General features: G+C 40.9%; 1 protein-coding gene and 1 pseudogene across 14 annotated transcripts in view; both read right to left on the bottom strand.

The window, feature by feature from the left end:
• ACACA (acetyl-CoA carboxylase alpha) overlaps positions 1–22495 on the bottom strand; it is a 335341-nt gene that overhangs the window by 38941 nt on the left and 273905 nt on the right. For all 14 annotated transcript variants that reach the window (XM_024234623.3, XM_054536750.2, XM_054536755.2 and 11 more), the window contains 3 exons: positions 5957–6100; positions 5248–5368; positions 1583–1679 (listed from right to left, as the gene is read on the bottom strand). In XM_024234623.3, coding sequence (XP_024090391.1) covers positions 1583–1679; positions 5248–5368; positions 5957–6100 — 362 coding nt within the window. The remainder of the gene's footprint in view (positions 1–1582; positions 1680–5247; positions 5369–5956; positions 6101–22495) is intronic.
• On the bottom strand, positions 17880–22353 carry LOC134760483 (high mobility group protein B1-like; annotated as a pseudogene).

The following is a 22495-nucleotide window of genomic DNA, read 5'->3' as shown; positions in this document are numbered from 1 at the left end:
TAACAATCCCAGAAGAATACATTTATATTTATTTCTTGAAATGCCATTGCTTTTGAAAGAAGCTAGAGCTCCATTTGTGTTTTATATACTTGTGAGTATGTGTATATGTTTGGAGTAAGAAGCCCAGAACTCGTCAGATGGAAAGAAAGGAGGAAGTCAGAGTGAGTGTTGCAATAAACAATGGCAGAGCTAACCAAAGCCAAGCTTGACTGATCTTGGTCGCAAAGCAATCTCTATCCTTCTAATCATAAGTGTAAAGTATTATTCTTTTATTTCCCATGGGAGGATCTTAAAGAACTTAACAAAGGTTTGGCTTTCTGAGACTTAAAATCTGTCATGTTTTTTCACAGACAGGAAAATTGAAGCAGAATAGATGAGATAAATCTCAAAAAAGTTGGTCTTAGTGTGCCGTGAGGAATCTAACAAGCTGATACAGGAGTCGAGTATCAGGGTTCTCGCTCCAGTGTATCTCCTGCTTCCAGCTCCCCAGTGGGAATTTTACCAGGCACAGAGAATACTTCTCACTGGGACTGAGAAGCCTGGGGTGAGATAAAAGACCTGAGACTTTAAAGAAAACAGACAGGTAGGCTCTGGGACATTCAGTCTGAGCTGACTCCAGGCCAGAATCCTATTCAGAGTCACAGAGGAAGACCCTGTCTGTGGGATTTGCCCTCTGATGGCTTCTTGTCACAGGCAGCATGGAGGCGTGCTGACCTGCTGTACTGAGAGAACCACAGAGCCTAGAATTATTTTCAAGGCTAGAATCTAAATCTCAACCCGATGTGGCATGTTTGAGAATCTTGAGCAGGTGCCACTTTTCACCAAGATAAGGAAAACTGATTGCCCCCAGAGGAAGGTGAGCTCCAGATGCGGTCCCTCAGCAGCATGTCTCTGCAGTGCAGAATTAGATTAAGATCAGTCGTGGCAGGTGCTCGTTATAGCTCGTTGTAGCAAGCGCTACAGATTATTTTGCACAGAGCTTGCTGTTGAGTGAAGCACTTCTTAGAGTAGGTATTAAAATTTAATAGAAACTTCAATTTCCCACTTGAAAAATATAGGTATCTTGGCAACCTATTTCAGCTTATTTTACTCTTGTTTCAGGTAAATTTTTTTTTTTGGCAATTCAAATCTGATTATAATCCAATATAGTACATTTGTCACTTAAATAATTTCGGTGCCACGAAGAACCTCTTTCCAGTTACACAGAAAAGCAGACGAGTCTCTGAATCATTTGTCACCTATTCCTGAAAGAAAATTGTCTTTGGGAGAGGGAAAGTCATTGGTGGGCTCTGGCTATTGTAGTTGGGCTTTACAGCTCCCAAAGTGTTTTTCCTGAAACATTATAAAACGGAAATGTTGTCAAAATTAGCCTTCAGATTAAACGCATCATTGGAGTGACACACAAAATGGCAACTGAGAACTAGCACTCCAATTATTCTGCCTTGGGCATGGCTATAATCCAATATTCTCAGACAGTTCAGACAAAGACAACATTATTGGTATATATCTATATAGCCATGGCTCTTTCTTTCTTATTTTTAGTTGGGAGGAAAAAGAGCTGCCAAAACAAAAGAGCTCTTACCTGGCTCTACCAACCACCACAGTCTGTGCCCAGGGCTGCATAATCTCTGAGAAAGATCCGTAGTCAAAAAAGCCACTCAACCACTGACCTTTTTGGGCTATGGAAAGGAAAGAAAGAAAACGGAGAATAAGGACAGTGAATCCATTGACAATGTGCTGGAACTGACGAATTTAAGGTGGTTTGGGGGATTATTTTGGGGAGTTTGTTGTTTTTAACCAAATTATAATAGATGGAAGCATTAGGCAGCTGAATGTTCATCTGCCTTCAGACATCATCTCCTATTTCATTTGCTAGTCTGCATAAAAAGAATCATTTATCAGCAAAAGCATAATTTATTGTTAAACAACAGGGTTCAGCTAGCAGAGAGAGTCTGCATGCTTTTAAATAAATAACTTGACTTTCTTCAAGACACTACAAACATTTGTCAAAAGGCTGCCAAGTCATTAAAGATATTTTCAAAATGTCTATTTCTATTTTAAAACTTGCCTTACAATTTTGTTTGATTTCACTGACTTTCTTTTAACTGAAGGCTGAAAACAACCAAACAATAAGTATTAATGATCAGATAAGGATCCAAATTTGGAGGGAAAAATAGGAACTCAGTTTCTCTGCTACAAAAGCAACAAGATATATCTACTTTATTAAACAGCTGATAAAGTATAATCTTTCTACAAAAAAGGGCCACATATTCTTGACAGATAGTAAAAATACAATGGTTAAGATGCACATACTTAATGCCATTAATCTTCCTTGCACATAGAATTTCCTTCACTGGCAAGACCCAAAATTTTCAACATGTTAGTTTAAGAAAAAAACTGTTGTTCCACAGGTATGAATGTTTGACCAAAGCCCCATAAAAGCTTCTGCAAATAACCGTTTCCTAGTTTGCCCTCTCAGCTCACGGTTTTCAGTGATTCTTCTAATTTGAACATGGCCCTCCACCCCCTAAAAACCCAAGTCCAAAACCAATTAAAAGTGGAGATCTGAGCAAGCTAACCTCTGCTGACTTAAACAGGATGGAGAGTGTTTTATCAAGACTAAACTTGTAATTACTGTGTTCTACATTCCTTGCCTCTATGGCCCCAGTGTAAAATGTGATCATCCATTTCAAAATTATCTCTCCATCCGTGAGCCCAAAGCTGATCGTTTAGATTCTGGTCTTGTGTTGGGCGTCAGTTTGAAGAATATCACAGCCCTATCTCCTCTAATAAATGACTTTAACTTTTCACCTAGAAGATATCTGCTTTAACTTATCACAGGGAATCATCTGCTTTCTTTAACACTTCTACTAAATTAAAATCTGAAGTCACTCGATTTGGGAGCGAGTGTTAGCTGCACATAGACAGCAGGATGAATTACTAGGGAGTCAATGAAAAAATATTATCCAAAAAACAGAAAACTTAGTTTATCAAAAATTTCATTTTATTCTGTGGATCTCATTAATAATGGCCAGGATAATGCCCACCTACACACACATACTTCTGTTCACCCATGAAAGAAGGGCTCAAATTTTGGTGAAGGTTCTAAACCAAATTTCTAGGTTCATCAGAATACTGAATTTTAACTTTATATCTTTGGATCATTTTCTAATTCTTACTTCAATAACAGGGATTTGGAACTACAGAATTAAGTTCAAGATGGAAATGTTTTCTTCTTTAAAAACTCTCCTGCTAGGGGTAGGAGGAGTCACTGACTATTGTAGTTGTGCTTCACAGTCCTCAGAGAGTAGATCCTACCCAGTTCCGATGCAGAACCTTAGAAGCTGGCTAAGATGGCCTCCCATATTTCCCAGGAAAAAACTCACTAAGTCTTGTTCCAAATTCTAGAAGTAAAGAGGCTCACTTCATTCCCAGAAAAGTCCTGAATTTTAAGACTGACAGGTGGCTGGGCGCGGTGGCTCATGCCTGTAACCCCAGCACTTTGAGAGGTGGGTGGATCACGAGGTCAAGAGATGAAGACCATCCTGGCCAACATGGTGAAACCCCGTCTCTACTAAAGTTACAAAAATTAGCTGGGTGTGGTGGCACGCACCTTTAGTCCCAGCTGCTTGGGAGGCTGAAGCAGGAGAACCACTTGAATCTGGAGGTGGAGGTGGCAGTGAGCTGAGATTGCGCCACTGCACTCCAGCCTGGTGACAGAGTGAGACTCCGTCTCAAAAAAAAAAAAAAAGACTGACAGGTAATCTTAGGCTCATAGTTCTTATCATAATCATGGCACAAAAAGAAGGGGAAAGAAGGGGTAAGTGGAGGCGGAGGTTGCAGTGGGCTGAGATCACACCATTGTACTCCAGCCTGGAGGACAAGAGCGAAACTCCATCTCAAAAAAAAAAAAAAAAAAAAAAAGAATGGTAGGGAGAAGATTAGTATGGTGATTTTCCAGGCATGTAAGAAAAACTATTTCATTTCATTAAAATTAACAAAAAGCAGCACTGAAGACAACAGGTAAAGTTATAAATTAAAATAAACACTTCTCTCATGTTTTTATATAATAGAAAGTCTAATGTAGATATTGTAGAAAAACAATATAATAGCTATGTAATAGCTATGTGACCTTGTACGAATCACTCAACTTCTCTGATTTTTGTAAAATAGTTATCTTTCTTTACCTAAGAGAGGTCGTAAGTGCAAATAAGATAACGTATATGGAAGTGCTTTACAGTCCCACCTGGCTTACAGTGGGTACCCACAAAGGTTTATTAGGTCTTCCTTATGAAGACCTCTCTTTCAGCAAAATCACAATGACTTTTACACTTAATAAAATACCTTCTGCAATCTCTTCTACTTTTATATATAGCCTTTCTTTGAAATAGTTGCAATAAATATGCAAAAAAGAACAAATGCTTCCTCACATAGTTTGAAAAAATGGATTCAAAATACAGCAGAGGGATTTGGTGCTCCACAAAATAACCTCCTGATAAGTAAAGTTTGCTAGAACAGTCAAATGGACTGATAAATGAGAATGTACACAGAGTTACTTCTTTTTCCTGTTTTGTTTCTAAGTTAGGTAAAAGACAAAGCAGTAGATTAGATGTATCTGGAGGGAGGGCTTATTCTCACTCCATGTATCTATATAATTAAAAGTTCTGGACAATCTCTTCATGAATAAATGAGCTTACAAAGTAGCCTTCTATTAATTACTAAAGCAAGTACCAATACCGTTACCAATATCATAAGAAAAGAAGGGCACATGCAGCATGGGTGCTCAGAGCTTGCTGAGAAGAGTGAAGTCATATTCTATACTGAAGGGTCTCAAAGACGTGTGCTAAAACGAAACTGATTAATCTCTTTTGGTTATAGGGATTAGATGACTGAAGATTCTAGTCCTATAATTCTATGATTTTATGGCTTATATTGAACTGTTTAAAGTCTTTGAACCCATTAAGTAATAGGTGCTTTAATAACAGAATAAACAGAAGACATGTATTAGTGACTGCACTGCTTGACTCAATGGGTGATTGGGAAATCTCATTTTATTTATTTTTCATTTGTTCATGAAGGATTTCCCACCTTTTTCTTCAGAGGGTTGGTTTTCAGGTCTTTCTCATTTCTAGGTACTTAGCTCTGTTTTCTTAGTCACATGTGATTGTTCAGGAATTGGATAGTGATTGAAAAGAACGCTAAAAGCTTAAGAGCCAGGTACTATGGGGTCCTCAAACATATACATACTTGGGTGAGGACGGCCTGCTAGCATCCATCGAGGATCATATGGGGCCTTTGTGGGAACAAACTCGATGATTCTGTCTATAGGATCCTTTGAGTTCAGAAGAGGAACTGAACTGTGCACGCTCTAAAAGGAGATTGGAAGAGAAAGAGCACAGCAATCAGTCAACAACAGTCCTAGACTCCAACTCAGCAACAATAGTTATAGACAAAGACAGCAGGGCCCACATATGGAATTACACCCAATAGTCCCAATCTTCAGCTGGAAGAATCCTACGTATGTGCCAGGCCCAAGGAACATGTATAGGTCAATAGTCTCATTTAGGAGGCTGGCACAAAGCGGTGTGTTTTGACTCTTGATTTCAGTGTGCCCATGCTTTCTGGGATGCTCCTCTGAGGAATGAATGGCTATTACAAAGGAGAAAACCCACAATGAGGAGGAACTTAATATACTGGGATCTGAGCCTTAGGTAGGCCATGAGGGCTTCCGTGGCTGGAAGACATTAGAAAGGGGCCCAACAAATGAAATCCAGAGACATTTTAAAGGTAGAAGGCAAAATATGGCTGTAAGGAAAAGAGAAATCAATAGCTTTCAGAGAAATATTTTATAAAAAAATTCCTCCACCATAAAGACAAGACAAACACAGAGGCAGTGAGCTGTGGCGGAAATGACAGGCTCTGCAGGCCATGTCAGTACTGGGTAGGAAGGGCTCACCTTGGGCATGTAAGACAGCCAGTGCAGGACAGTGAAAACCCCTTCAAAGTCATCACACACAGTGCAGTGGGTCACCCCATTGTTGTGCATAATCTGGATGCCCCCCAGCTGGTTATTGGAGGTGTACACTTCCCGCCCGAGGACCTAGAGAAATGAGCAAGAGAAAAGACATTTGTCTCTATAGAAATAAAGGCATGGTCTATTTCACAAGTCGCACTAAAATGGGTTCTTTTCTCCACAAAACAGAGACTTCAGTCTCCATGGGTTGTTCTGAGGGACTGTCTGAATCTTCTTCCTAAAAAGAAAACTTAGAAAACAAAAAATATGAGACTGACGCGCTGCCACCTGCGCTAAGAGGGCTTACTATAGCATTAGGAGATATACCTAATGCTAAATGACGAGTTAATGGGTGCAGCACACCAGCGTGGCACATGTATACATATGTAACAAACCTGCACGTTGTGCACATGTACCCTAAAACTTAAAGTATAATAAAAATAAAATAAAAGATTAAAAAAAAAGAAAACAAAAAATACTTTTAACAATCACATTCATGGTTGCAATTTTAAAACCAGCAAGCCCCTTTCTCTCCACCAGCTGCCACAGATAGGCAAAGCATACTTCCACCCTCAGCTGAAACTGCAGTGGTGGGTAAGGCTGAGACCCAGAGGCATAGGCTACCTCATTGCGTGCAAGTCTCTTTGCGCACAGACACAAAAAAGTAACATGCCTGTCTTTCAACAATATTTAGTGACAAGTCTCAGTTAAAGAAACTCTGGGGGCTTAGGTTCCTCATTTTTAAAAAGGATTATTTTTTTCCTTATATTTGATTTTTATTAGGTTGGTGCAAAAGTAATTGTGGTTTTTGTCATTTAATGGCAAAACCACAATTACTTTTGCACCAACCTAACACTGGCCTCCACGCACAAGACCTAAAGCTAGCAAAATCCTGAAGCAACTCATGATACATACATGAACCCCTAAGTCTCAAGTCTTCTTTGTGTGCTGGGTGCAGCGCTGTGATTTATACCCAAGCACGCTTCCCCTCCTCCTTCCCTTCCAAGGCTCCAGGGAGTTCAGGGCCTCAATCCCTGGTATATCCCTGGAGGAGTTTAATCCTTGTAAGGTCAAAGGGCACCTGCAATTGGAAACCACAAAGTTTCCTTTAAGGAAGAAAAAAAGAGGAAGAAAAGATATTCCTGGACTCGGAAATTGTAGGGTTTCTTTTTCCCTTGAAGACTGGTTAATAATTTCTTTCAGGGAAGGAGGTTTTCTGACCCAGCAGATGGAAGCCGGGCAGCCTGATCACTGACTATTGCAAACTGCTGAGTGTGTAGTAATTGCCAGTCATCTAAGGTAGACCCGGAGAGCTCTAAACAGTTGTAGAGTGCTTACTGTATTTTACCTTTTCTTTTTCCTTTCCTCTCCTCCTTTAAAAAATAACGACAGTACAAAATTTCTTCCCTACGTGTATTCATTTTCAGTCTCTGGGGAGAATCTAACTAACTAAGGGCCAGCAAAGTCTGCCTGTATATTCCCATTTTGCCCCTTCTTGTTAGGAGCTTTGAGAGGTTCCCCCTGCATGCTGGGTCAGCATCCCCATCAGGACCCTCCAAAGGTGGAGGAAGTTGGTGACCAAAGTAATAGCCTCGGTGTGACCCAATTGGCCTTGATTCCATTTAACTTCAGCTAGGAAGGGCATAAGATACTTTTCTGAAAGGAATATGGAAAGCAAAATTGCTCTTAGATTACTGTTTTCCTTGATAAGGAAGCGCAGAGAACAAGCCTTTACAGGCAGCCCCAAGCTGAGCAACATGCTGGCAGCTCCTTTGAAGGAGCCTCGTGAACAGGGGAGACGGTATCTGACCACTGAGCTCCCATCCGCCTCTCAGTCCGTCTCTAATCTCAGCCCAGGCACTGCGGCTCTTTTCTCATTCTCCTGCTGTCTCTTTCCATTTGCCCTCTTTCTGACTGATACACTGATCTCTCGGTCACTCGGCTTTCTGCTCCGCTGAGTCCATATTACTAATAACACCTCCGCCACGGCCAGTTTACCTCATGAAGGCAGGAGCACATCATTACAAAATAAACTCATAACTTTGACATTCTAGCAAATACACGCCGTTTGTTATTTTTATGGCTTTAGTCTTTCTAACAGGCAGAGGGCATTACATACCTGTTTCATTTATATCTTTAAATGTGCACACACATGCACACTCACACATGCATCAGGAAACAAAACAGAACAAAAAATCCAAACCAAAGCAAATATCCAAAGCAGTCTGTTGAGGTGGGAGCCTGGTAGAGGCAGAAACCCTGTCACTTACGGAGGCCACGCTCTGATCTGGCTCTGGTTTTATGGTCATCATAAACCCGATGGCCCACAACTGGTCCTTCTGGGACAGACTGCTTCTCTGTTAGAAGGCATTCAGTGTGATCAGCAGTATTTTTAATTATTAAAATAAAATTGGATAGGGGGAAAAGGAATAAAAAAGGAGACACTGTGCTGACCCTGAAAATCTGATATTCACAATCTAGGTCAGGAGCCAAGTACTCCTTGTTGCCCAGAAGAGAGAGCTGGGGCCATTTTCTACTCAGAAACGCTATTTTCTTCCTATCTCTAATACCTGATAATGTCCAACCACTTAGAATCTTACACATCTCCAAAACTAATAATGGACCAATGAAGAACTACACTCAGAAAAAGGGACCACTCAGCTGTTTAAACATACTTTCTTCTGATGTCTTTGCCTCCTCATTTAAAAGTGATCCTCTGCCACTTATCCATTCTAGCCCGTATTTTTACAAAATAATGGGAGGCAAACTTGGTAGGCTCAGTAACTGAGTACTCTTCTGTTTACAAGCTAAATTAAAATTCGGGTTCTGATGCTTTGGCATTGTTCTGAAAAGGCAGCAGTATTTCTACATCTCTCCTTTCCTACGTTTAGAAGAAACCTCACTAGGGCTTAACATACCAAGAACATTATTTCTGAGCTAAAGAAGTGTTTGTCATGTGAGAAAATTCATTTAATTCGGAAATTAAGGAGAAAAATTACAGAATAGACTAAGAGTATCCCAATATCACTCTCTGACCAGCCTTATCTTGGGAGATGGGGGGTAGGGTGGGGATGGTCACAGAAATGAAACTGCTCCACTAATCACAAACAAATGCTAACAATCATAACTACTTAACTATCGGTGAAGAGAAAGCAGTACCCTCCAGTTCATCTTCAATGACCACATGTTTGGAGTATGCACCAGTAGAATGAGGGCGCACACAATAGCTCCTGATTTATAGGGGTCGTTGCTGACTCAAGTGGTTTTAACGATTTTAGAATACTTTACAACAAAAGCTCCAACCAAGGAAGCAGAATCTGGGTTAGGATAAAATCCATTCTGCCTAACTCTGAAATGATCATGCTATAACAGTTACACAAACCCTCATCGGTATCTAGGAAGATGAATGGAGCCCACATAGACTTAGAACCATTGTTGTCTTCCTCAAGGTTGCCCTACTGACCTTCTACAGAAAAACCTGGGGTCAACAACTCTCATCAACATAATTTCATGAAGTAGGTGAGCTGCGTTGAACACTCTTAAAAAACTTTGACCTACGCATTTCTTGCCGTGTTTCAGTTCCCAAATATATTCCTCTTACATTCTACTTACTGGATGATACAAACTTTTAATTTATCTGTCCAGCAAGCATCAATAATCATTTAAACACAGGATTGAGTCAAACAGAGGTGATTCTCCTGAGGCCTCACTTTCTTGCCCTCCAGATCTAAGTGGAGAAGCAGTACCATGCAATATTAGGAATGGGCTCCACCTCGGGGTCCTCTGCTGAAGAGTGCCATGCTGACAGAATTGAATAAGGGCTGAATCTGAGAGGAAAGAGGATCTTGACTCATTCTCAATATAAACTTAAGCCTCATCCAGTACTTCATTCATTGCAGCCGGCGGACCTAAGAATTATGGGCACCACATAAAAGCCGGTGATTAGCAGAGACACAATTGTTAAAGGCTCCACCAAAGATGCTACGTAGCCTTTAGAAACATTGAGATACATAAGAAGTACAAATGAATGCAGTCGTACATCCATGCTCAGGCCTCTGCTGCTGCTGCTGCTTATCTAGAGACACTGCAAACAGCTCAGGTTTACCACAGCTGACAGGCAATGAAAACAGCCTAATATACCGCCTGCTCTCTCCCTTAAAGCCCTTTTTGGAGATCAAGATAAACGCGTACTTCCTTTCCCCCATGCTCCAGACGTTTGACTGAAGTGGCAGAGCATTGTGAGGTTTTGTGCAAATGAAATCACTATGTAATATTGAATGAGTGCAGTATTTACTTGTCAGGATATTTGTCAGCACGGGCATTGAGATTTCCAAGTTTCACAGATGCAAGTTAGCTCAATTTTTTAAAAATTGCCTTTGTCCTGACATACACATTATGTTGGGGACCCTTAGACTTATAGGCAAATATTTGCAATCATGTGCTGAAGATGTGAAAAATTATGATGCATATCAATGATGGAATAAAAAATGAAATCTATTCCTTCTCTTCCCCTTTTATTCAGTCTTTTCCCCCTTCTTAAACAATCCTCGGTGGGTCAGGACATCTATTTAAGGAAGCAGGGAATACAAAATTCCTCCTGCATCTAAGAATTAGGCTACACAAGCTGAGTCCTCGCTGCAATCCTCCTTCTTATTAGGACATTTCCATTCTCAAGAGGATTTGAGGAGGGGTTTTGTAAATTTACTGAGTAATTGTCATCACTGGACTTCATCCATGATTCCAGATATTAAAGTCACTCTGGGATCTGTCAGGTTATTGATAAAGGTTGGCTAAAGCTGAAAGAGAACAGATATGAGAAAGAATAAGCAGGAGTAGGGGAAAAGTGGTAAAATAGGGACAAAAGAAAGAAGGAAGGATGAGAGAGAGGAAAAGGGAGGGGGGGAGAAAAGAGGAAGGAGAAGAAAAAAATGCAATAGCTCATCTACTCAGTGCAGCTAATATCCTCCTCCCTGACCTGAGAGGACTACATTTTAAAAATCTGACAAGTAATTCAATCTCCAATTAACAATTTTAAGTGGTGCTGCACATATCACTGTGTCAATGTTTCTTCAGGAATATATCCAAGGGTGAATGGAATTAAATCTCTAGGGAGATGGAACCAGGACCTATGTGACCACCAAGATTATTTGGGGGTTCCAAAATACAGTTTCTTAATACATAGGCAAAGGGTTATAATTTTTTCCCCACTTTATTGCCACTACTGTCACTGGCAAACTGGAGTGCTGGCTGGCAAGTGCTAGGCTAGGGTTGGGGTAGAGAAGGGGCTCAGTGACATACTGTGGGCAGAGGAGAGAAAAGCCTCTGACATGAGCCACAGCTGGATTCAAGACCATCTGCTATAAGACCAAAAATCTCTCTATAAGCAGCAAATTATGAAGTGATCAGGTATGCTGAAGGATAAACTGGGGCAAAGGGGTGGTGCTGCCAGTGGAAGGAAAAGAAACAGCCAAAAAGAGGCTGAATATAGGCCAGAAATAACACTGGAAGACATCTCTTTACTGAGGTACAGGGCTCACTGGAGAACAGAGGAATGAATTAGACAGCAGAAAGACAAGGATTTGAAGGTGGAGTGGGTAAGGAACAGAGACTCATTTGTAATGTAAAAGGTAGAGAGGAGCCACACAATAGTTTGCTTGCTAAATGTATGAGAAGAAGCACAGGCTTCTGGAAAGAAAGCTGCCAAAAGTAATCACTCACCCTAGGGGGACCCACCAACTGCTCACATAGGTAGGGACTTGAGATTTCTGATGATGAGTTAATTCCAAACAGAAATTCTTTTTTTTTTTTTTTGTAGAGACAAGGTCTTGCTACGTTGTCTAGGCTGGTCTCGAAGACCTGGCCTCAAGCAATCCTCTCGCCTCAGTCTCCCAAAGTGCTGGGATTATAGACATGAGCCACCATGCCCAGCCAATTTTTAAAAATTTTAAATAAAGTCTGGTTTATTGAAGTATAATTTACATATAGCAAAACTGTCTATCATAAGGTATACAAGTCTGTGAATTTTAATACACATAGTCATATAACCACCATAACAACCAAGATAGAGAGCATTTTCATCATCCCAAAGTCTCCTCCTGTTCCCTTCCCTCCCTCCACCCCTAACAACCATTGATCTTTTTGTTCCAATAGTTTTGCCTTTTCTAGAATGTTACATAAATGGAGTCATACAGTATATAGCCTTTTGAATCTAGCTTCTTTCAGTTAGCATATTGCATCTGAGCCTCATTCATGCTGATGCAGGTATCAGTAGTTTATTTTTATTCCTGAGTAATATTCCATTTTATGGAAGTACCACAACTTGTCACCCGTTTGCCTGTTGGTATACATTTGGGTTGTTTTCACTTTTGGAGGATTATAAATAACGCTGCTATAGACATTTGTGTACAGGTTTTAAGAAAAGCCCAACCTTTTTCAAAGTGGCTGTGCCATTTTGCATTCCCACCAACAATTTATGAGAGTTCCAGCTGTCCTGCATCCTCATCAACACTTGGTATTTGTCAAACATTAAAAAAAAAAAACATTTAGGCCAGGCGCAGTGGCTCACACCTGTAATCCCAGCACTTTGGGAGGCCTAGGCAGGCGGATCATGAGGTAAGGAAATTGAGACCATCCTGGATAACACGGTGAAACCCCATCTCTACTAAAAATATAAAAAATTAGCTGGGGCGTGGTGGCACGTGCCTGTAGTCCCTAGCTACTTGAAGGCTGAGGCAGGAGAATCGCTTGAACCCGGGAGGTGGAGGTTGCAGTGAGCCGAGATCGCGCCACTGTACTCCAGCCTGGGCGACAGAGCGAGACTCCGTCTCGAAAAACAAACAAACAGACAAACAAACAAACAAACAAAAAAACCATCATTTAGTGGTGTCAAGCTGTGGTTTAATCTTCATTTCCCTAATGACTAATGATAAGCATCTTTTCATGTGCTTATTTACCATCCTTATATTTTCTTTGCTGAAATGTCTGTTCAAATTTCTTGCCTGTGTTTTTAATTACTGGGTTGTTTTCTTACTGAGTTTGAGAATTCTTTTGGATACCAATCTTTTATCAGATTATGTATTTTCTAAAGATGGAAAACTTTTTTAAAAATCCCTGTTTGTCAGTCGCCTCCTACTGGTTTTACTGAATAGGCTGTGACTGACTGCATTGCTCACCAGTGGCCAGGCCCCGAGTCTGGTGTTTGCAGGGCCTGGCTCTTAGGGGAGTAGCACTGACTTATTATCTCTGTGGCCTTTTGGTTTGTGTTTTCTCATTGACATCTGGTGGGCAGCAATTTTATTTTTTCCTTTAGAACACACGAAAAGCCTATTATTGTCTTTTAGCTAAATTTCAGCTCCATGAAAGCAGGAATCATCTTTGTATTGCCACAGCATAAGAACAGCTTTATACCTAACAGGCATGCAATAAATGCATGTGATCTACCACAGTTCTATGTATTCTATAAAAACTCAACTGATTAGTATGTTCAGCAAGTTAAACCACTATAAGCAAAATAAGTCTTTCATATTAGTGTTATAATGTGTAGTGGCTTTCTGAAGCAAAAGGAGTGGTTCAACTTTCCTACCTTTTTAGTTTTCCCCATTGTAGATGCCCCTTCCCTCCCTCCCCTTGTCAAAATTCTTTACATGGGCTAAAATTAAACTAGTAATTCTAAGTACTATAAAGTCATATTATGTTAGGAATGCTCTTTTGAGCTGCATAAACCTGCTTTATCTATTGAGAAAGGCATATTTTACTAATGGGTCAGGTAGAAAATGAAGATACTCAAAAGTTGATTACATGTTCCAATGGTCTTGACTTCTCATATTTGCATCTTATGCTGTTGGTTAAATTTGGGTGGGTTCTTTTCCTTACCAACACTGATTTCTCAATTTCTTAGATGCGCATACTATTTTAGAAGGCTTAAATCCCAGACACTGAGACAATATTAAAATTAGGAACCAGTCAAAAATCAGCCAGAAAATCTTGAAGCCCAGGCATGGCAATCTGTAGTTCAATCTAAAAAGCTCTTTAAGCTTCTCCTTTCATAATTCAACATTCCTGACTGTGTACATTAGCTGATTAGACTGTGTGATGATGGCCAATCTGAATGAGAAGGGACACAGCTAGATTTGGATCCATGCACAGGGAACATTCCCTAGAATGATGAACAGCTAGGAGTCAGCTTTCTAAATAGTCTCGTTTCCGCTTCTTTATCATATTCATAGACCAGTCTGTGCACAGCCAGGGCCCAGCTCTGTCTTCCTTCTAGAAAAGACTGGAGTCCTTGCATTTCTAATCTACCAACATGTGCGGTTCTTGCACTTTTAATTTATGAGTGTTTAGGGGGGACCTCTCTGACTTGGGAACATATTGGCTCGGTCTAATGCTTGGAGATTATTAAACTTGGAGCTATGCTCCACTATCAAGTCTACAGATCTTTTATTTAGAAGATATGGTGCTCTAAATGCACAAAGAGCTCCCTGTCACCTTCACATTAAAGCCCCTAGTGCCTGGTAAATGGAATTATATAGCTGTCATCTTCTTTCCCCAAAGTTTTAAGAGTACAATGGGCTCATTTTTTCACACTCCATCCCAGCTTCAGAACTAAGAGACCTACTTTGTATTGATTTAAGGTCTCAGAAATAAATAAACCTGCTTCACCACTGTGATTCACAACAAATTCATGATACACTATTGCATGATATATTTCAAGCTCTTGCTCTGGCTCTCTTTTTCCTCTGGTGAGTGATGGGGGAGGTGGGAGGTGGTAGGGAGCTGCAAAGCTGACAGCCTGATGGTTATTGGAGATGGTTGCTGACTGCAAATCCAAGAATAGACACTGTTGGAGGAGTATGGGAATTTTTTTACAACTAGGGGGCAGGGGTGAGAAGCTAATTTACTTGGGCTTCAGGCTGGGGTTGGGGGAGAAGAAAGGCTGAAGAGAGGAGAGGGGCTGACAGAGTAGCAAAGCTTCAAGTAAGCACTGATCTGCAAAGACAGAGCTATGAATATATGTAGAAAGAGAGACAGGTGAAGAAAATTCAACATATGAAGGTGTAACATACTACTGAATATAAAATGAAGAAGACGAAGAAACCAATCTTCCTAAGGAACCGTGTGTACAGAGCTAAGTGGGCCCTTAGCTTGAGTTCAGAGACAATGTTTTATTAGAGACAGACAGTGCAGAGACCCTACATGCCACCCAAAGTGTGAGGTAGAGGCATTTCTTCATTCTAATACTCAGGACACATCAGAACCCTGGAGGTGGAAATGGACAATGGATATAGGGTAGAGATATAATGAAGGTCTACATGGATGAAGTGAGCCAGAGACTGTTCACTGAGGCAAGAGGGTAATACATTCTAGCAGTTTAGCTTGTGTTTGTGTACCCTTAGGGTCTGAGTACCTAAGTCTACATCACCTTTACTGATTCCACCAAATCTTAGACCCAATGAGTTTTAGATGGTATCTACAAATATAGCAGTCAAAAAGAACTATCCTCCAACCTTATATCAGGATCTTGACTTTCAACAAGGCAGAGGAGGAGAAAGCAGGAGATAATCGGGCTCCGAAGGTACTGCATGGCACTGCAGGAGACCCCTAAGGTTCCAAGGAGTACTTCCAAGGGGAATTAAGTTTTAACTGTTTCTCTTGTTTCTTCTACTTATTTCACATTTTTAATTGGCAAAGTTATTTATAAATCCAATTTCTTTTCTATCTTGGAATAGCATTTTCATCTTCACTACATTTGTTCTTGAGACAAGACCAGACTCTGAACACAAAAGTACATGAGAAAGATTTTGGTTCCATTCAATTTCCAATTGGTCGTATCATAAAACTGGGAGTTTCTTTGTTAAATTCGAACACTGTCTTTAAAGAGTGATCAGTCTCTCTGTACAGGGAAACAGACTTTAGCCAAATATAAAGAAGAACTCACAGATGAATACATAGATGAATGGGATTGGCTCCAAAAGTACTGAGCTCCCATTCAGTTGAATTTTTCACACATAATTGGGTGACTATTTAGCAATGGTGTCACAGAGGAGATTCACACAACAATTGTGTGGTTGAACTTTTGAGGATCCTCCCACTCTCAAGATTTATAATTCTACAGCCACTTGTGATTGTGAACAACATATAGTGTTTACTTTTCTGTAATCTAGATAAGAAACAAAATTAAAAAAATTTTAAATCATCATGCTCTTCAACTTCCATTCCTGGTCTCACAGGTATGTAATAATTTTACATATCACTAATATGTAATTTAATATATAATACCCTAATATGCAATAACTTTTAAAATTCCCCACCTCCTATCTATTCACTCCCCAGCCTAAAACAGTTCCCTGGCTACAGATCAATATGCATCTTTATAGCATCACAGAATACTAGATATTGAACAGAATTTAAGATTAAGAGATCCTCTGGTCTTCTACTTAAAAAAAATAAGCAAACCAAAAACAGGCTTAATTCACTTTATTTTTCTTATGTAAAAACTCTGTGTTGTAGCCACAGTTGGAGCCTGGGTCCCCTGCATGGAGACTCTGGTGTGGGTCTTGACGAGGTGGTCAGTGAATTCCTGACAGGAAGACTTGATGAATACAATCTCCTTCCAGAGGTCGGGGGTCAGGCAGCTGTAGGTTTTAGAGATGGCATCAAAGGCGGCCTTGAGAAAGTTCCCTAGGATGGCAGTGCAGCCCCTGGCTGAGGTGTAGCAGTCATCAATACTGGCCATCAGCAGCAGCTTCTTGGGCACCAGGGCCGAGACGATGCCAGTGCCCCGGGCGCGGGGATGAGGCGCACCAGCACAGAGCTACAGCCACCTGTCACCTTGCAAGGGATGGTGTGGGCCTTCTTCTCCCAGTAGCCTCTGTGCATGGGGACAATGAAGAGCTCGGCCAGGATGATGGCCCCATGGATGGCAGTGGCCACCTCCCTGAAGTACTTAACACCCAGACCAACATGGCCATTGTAGTCCCTGATGGCAACAAACATCTTGAACCTGGTGTGCTGGCAAGCACGGGTCTGCTTCTGCACTGGCATAATCTTCAAAACCTCATCCTTGAGAGAGGTCCCCACGAAAAAGTTAGTGATCTCAGATTCCTTGATGGGCAGGGAGAAGAGATAGATCTCCTCCAGGGACTTGATCTTCATGTCCTTGACCAGGTGGCCCAACTTGGTCATCCATTCCTTGCCCTCGGCCTTGCCTCCATGAGCTCTGTGGGGCCCAGGCCCTGTTCACGGCCATGGTCCCAGCCCTGGATGCCACTGCCAAAGGTTTCACGGTTCCCCATCTCAGGCACCCCCACACCTGGCTAATTTTTTAATTATTTTGTAGAGGGGGTCTTGCTTCTTGCTATATTGCCCAGCCTGGTCTTGAACTCCTGGCCTCAAGCCATCCTCCTTCCTCAGCCTCCCAAAGTGCTTGGATTATAGGATTACCACGCCAACCTGATTTTCTACTTTAAAATGGGAAATGTATTATGCCTTCCATTTCACAAAGAGGAAACTAACATCTAAATAGATTAAAGCCCAAAGTTGCTTACCTAGTAAATGTCAGGGAGAAGAATCATCAAAAGTTTTTTTTTTTTTTTTTTCTTTCTGAGATGGAGTTTTGCTGTTTTTGCCCAGGCTGGAGTGCAGTGGTGCAATCTTGGCTCGCTGCCACCTCTGACTCCCAGGTTCAAGTGATTCTCCCGCCTCAGCCTCCTGAGTAGCTGGGATTACAGGTGTGTGCCACCACGTCTGGCTAATTTTGTATTTTTAGTAGAGACAGGGCTTTACCACGTTGGCCAGGCTGGTCTCAAACCACTGACCTCAGGTGATCCGCCTGCCTCTGCCTCCCAAAGTGCTGGGATTACAGGTATGAGCCACTATGCCTGGCCAAGTTTTTTTTTTTTTTTTTTTAATCTAAAGGTTCTGTAACTCCAAAAAGTTTGAGCACATTCATAATAGGTTGTCAAACATAATTTCCGAGTCTGTATTCAATGCCCCAAATAGGGTCTCAGAGCTTTCACTTTATCTAGAAGCTCTGGACTGCTACTTGCTGTAGGGTCTCCCAAATTCTTAGACCCTAAGCCACCATATATGCATGGGCTCTCTTAGAGTCAGAGACAACTTCTGTAGTGGAGCTCTGTGTGGCGATTCCACCCTGCAAGATCTCCAAACCAGAGCAATCAGGATTGCTGGCAGGTCACTAATGCACACTAATAGAGTCAAACATAACCTGGTATAGTTTTCTACCAAACTTGAGGAATATCAAATGAAAAACAAACAAAACAATGCCCGCAAATGGGGCCAGATTTACCAATATTTTATGTGTGGGGAGGCAGCGTTTGAAAATTAGGGAGATCTGTCCATTGTGCAATACTTTCTGAGAACTCATTCATAATGCTAAAGCAAGGATTACTCAGAAAGGAAGCTAAAATGCCCTCTTTAGAAAGGAGAGTGATCCCATCTGGAGCTATGGGAGTACAGGGACTGTCTATTGTGAAAATAGGTAGTTAGGGACTTTTAAAAATGCAAATTGCTAGACTGATCCTTAGAGTGATTATGAGCTATTATATCAACAAGTCCTTGGGGACTCTTGTAGACAGATGACTGACATATATACTACCCTGTCACGACCGAACATCATGCCTCTCACGTTAATGGCTTTCCAAAGTGCGTTGATTGTTGCTAGATACATCTATTGGGAAAGTCAATACATGAATGTACTGCCACAGTGAGGACTGTCATCTAACATTTTCTTGAAGGAATTTTTGCCTTCAAAGAATCAGAAAGTATAGAGAATAATGTGTTCGTATTTCCTTTCCAGAACCAGGATAAGAAATTGCAATGAGAAGGAACCCTAAATGCACCTTAGAGAAGACTACGGCAGTGCCAATGTTTTACCTATTTTGGCTCATTTAATTCTCACAACGACTCCGGTACACAGATACTATTATTATTCTCTCTTTTACAGTTAATAAAACTGTAACCCAGAAAGATTAAATAAATTGCCAGAGGTCACACAACTAAGTAGGTGGTAGAGCCAAGAATTAAACCTGGGCAGCCTGGCTCTAGCCTCTCCATGCTCATAACATCTTTTTTTTTTTTTTTAACTAATAAAAAAATTGTAATTTACTTAGAAGCATTCAGAATGCCAACAAAACAGCTGCAATTTTTTTTTTTTTTTTTGCAATTACAGAGTGGTATTCAGTTAACAGAACAATTGTTTCATATAAGCTGCATCAGAGACAATTGAAAAAACTACCATCCCCATATATAACTTACGTGTGCTATGCACCAACAACAACCTGCTTAAAATTTTAATGCCAATTTACAACCCCCATACTGTACCAGGCAAGGTTAGTGGCTATGAAAATACCACCAGGACAGGGCTATCTAGAGACACATTTGGTAGTGTGTTAACTATACAAAAGAAGACACCACACAGTTTTAAAAAATTCTTATACAGCCTTACATTTCAATTTTTTTCTTTAAAAGGAGTGAGTTGTATACAGGGGGATTAACCGCTTTATAGACAAGGAAAAAATCTGTGCTAGAACCAAATTATTCATCATCATCATCTTCTTCATCTTCCTCCTCCTCATCCTCTTCATCTTCCTTCTTTTTCTTGCTTTTTCAGCCTTGGCAACTCCCTTTTTTGCTGCATCAGGCTTTCCTTTAGCTCAATATGCAGCAGTATCCTTTTCATATTTTTCCTTCAGCTTCGCAGCCTTCTTTTCATAAGGCTGCTTGTCATCTGCAGCAGTGTTATTCCACATCTCTCCCAGTTTCTTCGCAACATCACCAATGGACAGGCCAGGATGTTCTCCTTTGATTTTGGGCGATACTCAGAATACAACAGGAAGAACGATGAAGGAGGCCTCTTGGGTGCATTGGGATCCCTGAACTTCTTTTTTGTCTCCCCTTCAGGAGGGATATAGGTTTTCATTTCTCTTTCATAATGGGTCTTGTCTGCCTTTGCCATATCTTCAAATTTTCCCTTCTGTTTAGCAGACATGGTCTTCCACCTCTCTGAGCACTTCTTAGAAAACTGAGAAGTCGACTGAAGCATCTGGATGCTTCTTATGCTCCTCCCAACAAGTTTGCACAAAAAATGCGTATGACAACATCTTGCCTCTAGGCTTCTTAGGATCTCCTTTGCCCATGTTTAGTTATTTTTCCACAGTGAGGCACAGAGTCACCCAGTGCCCATCTGGCTCTCGCTTGCCCTGGCGCTGTCTCTATCGTAACCTCTTTAAGTTATGTGAAAGTTACAACGCTGCCCGCCCCACAGTGAGAGCTAAGTAATCTCTCCTTCCCTTCTTGAGCCTCCATGACTTTCATGTTGTGTTTCAGAGAGTCATGGGTGAGCACGGAGACTATACAGTGCAGGTCCCTGGTGTAACAGACAATTCCCACTCATGAGAGGAACTCTAGTACTGTGCCTAACAGTGTCAGCTATGACAACTTCACATTTCATACTACATAGCTGCAGAAAAATACGTATATGAGAACCAGAGAGAAATGTAACTTACTTGCACCAAGTTTCAAAAGCAAGATTAGCAGAATTAGCCCCCTACCAAACTAATGGCCCTAGTCATACCCATCACATAATTTCTTTTTTCTTGGCAGATTCAGTGGAAACAGGGGCCTGATCTCGCTAAGGGGGATGAGAGTATAGGATTTTTTTTTTTCCTAAAAAAGAAGCAGAGCTTTAAAATACAAGAAAAGTCACATATCATCTCTTGGTGAATCTATCACCTGCATATCACTGCCTTTGGCATATACCTTACCTTTACAGGCAGTTAATGTCCAGAGGACAACCATAAACTGCATACTCTTATTTCTCTGGATAGAGAATGTGCTCTCTCTCCCCAAGTCTGGGGCAATGGATTGAGAGCTAGTAGGCTCCAGTACACATCAGTGTTCCTTTACAATACAAGTTCTTCCCAGCCTATCTGCCACCTAACACTATGTTAAACATACTAATACTTTTACCAGGAAAGGGAGAAAAAAATAAAGTAAAAAGGAAACTGAGAGGAAGAGTGGTGGGGGGAGGGAAAGTAAATATGATCATCTCTGCAAATGTCCAGTGGCACATAGACTTAAGAGTTTATGACTCTGCAATCATCTCAGCTCCTTAAGGGTGCATCTTACCAGTTCCCCAAGTACACAGGTTACTGCCTTTGCCAGGCCAGCATGACTCCCTTCAAGCAGGGTAATTTGCCACACACATCAGGTCTGCCACGCAGTGAGGCATTTTAAGGAATCTGTCACCCACAGCCTACAGTTCCTAGAGTTAGGATCTACTACCTTGAGTGACATGAAATAGCAAGCCCCTAGAAACTTCTCTTATTAATGTCATCATTCTCACGATATTTGGACAAACAGGAAAACGACCGGACCACCTTCCCTTAGGCTTTACAGACCACTAAGCAAAGAGGCCTGAGCTTTCTTCAATGAAACTTAGGGACATGAAAGTTCCTGTTCTGACCCTGATCTAGTCTCTGTCAATGAAACTAAGTCACTTTCCCTTCTGTTTTTGCCTTCCTGTCTACAAAATATAGCCCTGATACAATTAGCCCATTCCAGAAGATAGCAAGGAACCAGACAGATATTCTTGACTGAATTTCAAGTAAACCCACTTGGGCTGCTTCTAATCACCAGCCTACTGCCTTTAGTTCTAATGTCAAATGTGCTTAGTAACACTCAATAAAATCCAGATACTACATCTCATCTCAATTTGGGTAATATTTTGAATATTTTACAAATAACTACAGGCAACAAAGCAAGACAGACATGGAAAGAAGATACACAAATGGTGAGTTCACAGGGGGAAAAGGATAAAAATACAAAGGTGGGAAGCACTTCCTGGTTTTGGAATAAAAGACACAGTGGCAAAGGATGAAGTCCATGAATAAAACATGTAAGTATACAGAAAAACCACCAAAAGTAAAAAAAACAGGAAAACATCAGAAAATATTTATTTTATATGAAGGTTACTACTGTTGGCTATAAAAAGAAATCCTTCAAAAAGTAAGAGTCTTTGGAAGCAAAAGATAGGAAGGTGTAAACTAATTTAAAAAAGGCTAATGACAGGCAACATCATGTGTACGCCGAGATGGAGTATAGCCATAAAAGCCAGGCACACACATGCAATGTATTAAGTTGAAAATGCTGTCTCTTCAGCTTCATATCTATTAAAGGAAGAAACAATTTACAGGTTGCTGCATTATGGGAGTATGATATGTGGACTGTCAACCTTTTCTCTTCAAACTGAACCATGTTAAGTAAAATCAATGATGGGGTTTGCGGGGTAGGGGATGGAAGGGGAAAAGCAGGGAGAAAGAAAGTTTTTAAAAATCTCTGCCTCAGCAAAAGTTTTCATTAAAATTTTAGACAAATGATCCCTGTGTCCTTCTCCCTTGCTGCCTGGGGCTCCATGCTATTTCTATGCAAATAACAACCTCGTGGTTTATATCTTATTATTTC

Source organism: Pongo abelii, chromosome 19 (genome assembly GCF_028885655.2).
Source record: "Pongo abelii isolate AG06213 chromosome 19, NHGRI_mPonAbe1-v2.0_pri, whole genome shotgun sequence".
NCBI lineage: Eukaryota > Metazoa > Chordata > Mammalia > Primates > Hominidae > Pongo > Pongo abelii.
Note: the sequence above shows the minus strand (reverse complement) of the source record. Positions and strands in the feature narration are given on the sequence as shown.